The sequence below is a fragment of the Cannabis sativa genome, chromosome 6 (genome assembly GCF_029168945.1).
Source record: "Cannabis sativa cultivar Pink pepper isolate KNU-18-1 chromosome 6, ASM2916894v1, whole genome shotgun sequence".
Lineage (NCBI taxonomy): Eukaryota > Viridiplantae > Streptophyta > Magnoliopsida > Rosales > Cannabaceae > Cannabis > Cannabis sativa.
This window is the reverse complement of record NC_083606.1, coordinates 35,081,132-35,085,714: the sequence shown is the minus strand read 5'-3', so window position 1 is coordinate 35,085,714 and position 4,583 is coordinate 35,081,132. Positions and strand designations below refer to the sequence as shown.

General features: G+C 27.3%; 1 protein-coding gene across 1 annotated transcript; it reads right to left on the bottom strand.

The window, feature by feature from the left end:
- Positions 1 to 3,181: 3,181 nt before the first annotated feature.
- LOC115695066 (uncharacterized mitochondrial protein AtMg00310-like) lies at positions 3,182 to 3,934 on the bottom strand. Its single transcript, XM_030622161.1, has one exon. It carries the CDS (start codon positions 3,932 to 3,934, stop codon positions 3,182 to 3,184), a length of 753 nt encoding a protein of 250 aa, XP_030478021.1.
- Between the last annotated feature and the right edge of the window lie 649 nt (positions 3,935 to 4,583).

Here is a 4,583-nt window from a genome sequence, read left to right as displayed (position 1 = left end):
TTGACATATAATTAGGATAATTATTATTTATTATTTTATTCTTAAAATAATAATTGTCTAACCACATCTATTTTTTAAAATTGGTTTATTTTATTATTTTAAATTTATTAAATTATTAGAAAATGATATTGAAAATATTATTTTTCAAATCATTTATCTTATTTGATATTTAATTTAATTTGATAAAAATAATTCAAATAAACCTAGATATTTTAAATTAGTTTTTCATTTTTGAATCTAAATTTTGATGAGATTTTTAAGGTTGGTTTTAACAACCCTAAATTTTCAAAATCTAGTTGGTTAGTTTAAAATAATAATTTAATTATATTAATATCTTATTTCACATCTGTTACATGGACATTGTTTGTTTAATTTTATTATTTATTCAAAAACTTTTTTTTTGACAAACCTATTATTTATTTAATCTAAATTGCTATGATTAACTTGTTGACAGATCCAATGATCTGATTTTAATCATAGTCCAATTGTCAATAGATCTTATAAATAATTTGTAACAGGTAAATTTTGTACTTCTTTCATCTGTGTAAACCTAGTAACATTAGGGCCCATCCAAATCATTTGACCTGTGTGAGCCTATATTTTGCTGTTAGGCTTAGATGCATATAAGAAGCCCATTTAAGTTTTACTAAGTAAATGGACTAGGTTGCTAAAATAAAATTTCACTTAGGTAATTTTATTTAGGCCCAATTAGAATTGGGCTTATTCAATTAATAACAATTATTTATTTAATGGTTAAATTCCCCTCCTTTGGGCCTTGTGTGAGAGTTAGGGGGCCAATAGCAGTGGGTACGACATACTGAACCCAGCCCTCACTCACATGAACCACCCCAATTGTGAAAGCCCATTTGCCTTATTTAAATAATTGTATTAGGTTAATTATATTAGTTTAACCTAATTAAAATTGAATTAGCAACATAATTAACTTTTAAAATATATGAAATTTTTTTTCATTGAATATTTTAAAGTTAATTTTAGAAAAATACTTAGTTAATTGAGATATATTCTAGATAGTTATTTCTAGTACTAGTTATATTTTCTAATATTTAATTAGGAAAATATTTTAAGTTGAAAATTAATTATTTTATTTTAATTAATTTTAGATCAACTTAAATAAAGAATATTTTCCTATATTAAATTAGAATTAATAATTAAGTTTCTTTTATACTTGATTATTTAATTCTTGTATTTAATACATTTAATTAAATTGAAAATTAAATATTTAAGTTGATTTGAATCTTGATACTTAAATATTATTATTTTCAGAATATTTAATAGAAAATTATTTTAAGTTGAAAATTTTAATTTCAGAACAACTTAAATTTGAATAATTTTCAAAATATATTTTATTTTTGTTTTATTAATCATTTTTTTTATAAATTTCGAAATTGCATTTTCTATTTAAATGCAGAAATTTGAATTTTTTGAAAAATAGATTAAAGTTGAAAATTAATTATTTTTTAATTAATTTTAGACCAACTTAAATCAATAATTTTTTTCATTAAATGATTAATTAAAATAAATGAATTAAAATATATTATTATTAGAAAATAAATGAATTAGTCAATGAAAGTCTAGATAGTTATTGTCTGTTTGCTTGAAGTATTTTTCTAGTGATATTTAATTAAATAGAAAATTAATATTTAAGTTGATTTTCATCATGATACTTAAACATTTGAAATTTTCTTAGTATTTAATTAAATAGGAAAATTATATTTGTGTTGAAAATTAATTTTTAATTAAATAGGAAAATTATATTTGTGTTGAAAATTAATTTTTAATTAATTTTGGATCAACATAAATTAGAATAATTTTTTTAGGATTTATTTTATTTTATTTTATAGCTTTTTTTTTTTTTTCGAAAATTGTATTTATTTTTTTTTTAAATACATTAGTTTTTGAAATGCAATATATATTTATAGAAAATTAAATTTGAGCTGTAAGTTAATTTAAATTAATTTTGATACAACTTAAATTGAATAATTTTCTAAATATTTATTGAAAATTATTACTAAGATGAAAAATAATTCATTTTATTTTTCATATCCATCTAAGCATAATTTTATAAATATTAAATTAAAATTTATATTTAGAGTTTTATTCTAAATTGGAAATTTTAATTAAATAAATATATTTTAAAATAAATTGATTAAAATAAACATCAAAGAAAATACAACTCTTTAAAATAATGAGCTTTTAGTTATAAGGATATTCGATCTCCATTGTTGGTCTTACAATAGTTAAATATTTTCAATATAACCTCGAGTCGTTAGACTTCGTCTCCCTTATGGATGGTTATTCGTTGAAAGCATTTAACACCGTAAGATCTCATATGATAAGTATTTTGTAAGTTTTCGTCTCTATTAGACTCTCCCCTACGGTGACTACTTAGAGATAAATTTACGAAGTATGAAACAATTGTGGAAGCTCATAAAATAAGATAACCTTGACTCTCACCTACCGGGACAACGTTGGATTCTTATTTTGATCGAATAAAAGGTTGCTAGAATGGTTTCCATTTTAGATGAGCTGACAACTCTATTCAATGAATAATACTTTGACTCTCGCCTACCGGGACACTGTATCAGTTTGTTGAAAACCTTAGAAATTATTTAAGATGTGCCTATTTTGTATTTTCACATGTCTTTGTTATTTGCTAAATGCTTGATAATTTATGAATTGTGTGTGAATTTATATTGAACCATGTTGTTTTCTGTTATTAATTGTAGTTTAATTTTGAATCTTCATTGTTAGTCTAATTTAGCTTGTTGTTTTTAATGGGACAAATCCTAATGAATTGTCATCCATTAGACAAACATAACAGTGTTAGATCTCGATAGATAAATATTTGTAAATGCAACATCTAGCTGTTCATCAATTGATGACACCTTAGACAAGTATTTACAATATCAAAACAAGAAGATTATACAAATAAGAATAACTTTGACTCTCGCCTACCGGGACATCGTTGGATTCTTATTTTAAATCGAAATTATCCTTTACTTATTCCTCTTAGCTTATTCATTACGAATTTGCTTACATAGTATATCATTGGATGAATGGTTTATGAATCATCTGCTTATAATGTCATTCTTTTTTTCTTTTATGAAATTGAATGGCACAGATGACTATAATCCCGAAATGATGTACCCGAAGCTGCTCTTTAAATAAAGTTACTAACCTTTGGGGGAATCTTTAATGTCCACATTTTCCTCCAAAAACTAGTGTTGTCATCGCCCACCCAATCATATTTCAGATTTTCCAAGAAACGATACGCACTTTTTACGGTAAATAGACCACTATTCTCGAACCTCCAAGACCAGCAATCACTATGATTGTTTGAGCTCAGCTGTATAGATGTAATAAGAGCCCTGTCTCGAGCAGAGAACAAGTCATTTATGATTTCCATGTCCCACACCTTATCATCCAATCGAAAGAGACTGTGAACTGTTTTGTCTTGTAACCCAGGGTGGTCCGAATGCACATACGGATTTACAGGGCAAGGTAACCAAGGGTCATGTAAAATTGAGATCGTAAAACCATCTCCCACCGTCCTTCGAGCACCCGCCCGAACAATAGACTGCGCCTCATGCACACTCCCCCAAACAAAGTTGGGATTATTACCCAATCTAGCATCCAAAAATGTTCCATTTGGATAGTAACGAGCCTTAAACACCTTTCCAATCAGAGAAGATTCATTTGTAAGGAGCTGCCACCCTTGCTTTCCCAGTAGAGATAAATTAAAATCATGAAAGCTTTGGAAGCCCAGTCCACCCGCATGTTTGTGTCTACACATACGCCCCCATCTCATCCAAGTAATACTCCTTGTAGTCGAAGAGCCTGTTTTCCACCAGAGTTTAGCCATAATACCTTCTAAAGCCTTACAAGTTTCCACCGGAAGCAGAACGACACTCATTGCTTAGCTAGGAATAGCCTATGCAACCGTTTTGAGAAGGACCTCCTTCCTTGCTCGAGAGAGTAAACGACCTTCCCACCCTTGAATACGCTTTTGTAATTTGTCCTTAAGAAAACCTAAAATGGCAGTCTTCTTTCGGCCCATAATATTCGGCAGACCCAGATAGTGTTGGGTTTTGTGCCCTAAATAAAACCCATTTTAAAATAATCAGATTTACTAATTAATAAAGATTAAAAATCATTTTATGTTGCATGGTTCACATGATTTATTTCATGATTATATTTAATGTATAAATTCTATTAAGACCAGAACATATGTATTTGTTTGTGATTATAGTGTTGTCAGCACAGTGGAATATAATCATGATTATATGTTCGAAAGTTTAATTCCCTGATTTTGTCAGTCACTGGATTTAGACTGGCATGATAATCAGTGATAGGTATACTTACTAGGGCTGTACAAAAAAATTGGTAAACCACCCAAACCGAACTGAAAAAATTGATAAAAATTACAAACCGAAATAACCCAAAAAAATTACAAACTGCCCAATTTGTTAATTGGGCGGGTTGAAAATAGGTCCAACCCACCTAATTAAACCGAATAACCTGACCAACCCGACTTTGCCTTTTTTCTTTTTTTTTACTTTTTT

Bases quoted from the DNA above. Each gene is read 5' to 3' on its own strand.
- LOC115695066 (XM_030622161.1), bottom strand. From the start codon at position 3,934: ATGAGTGTCGTTCTGCTTCCGGTGGAAACTTGTAAGGCTTTAGAAGGT.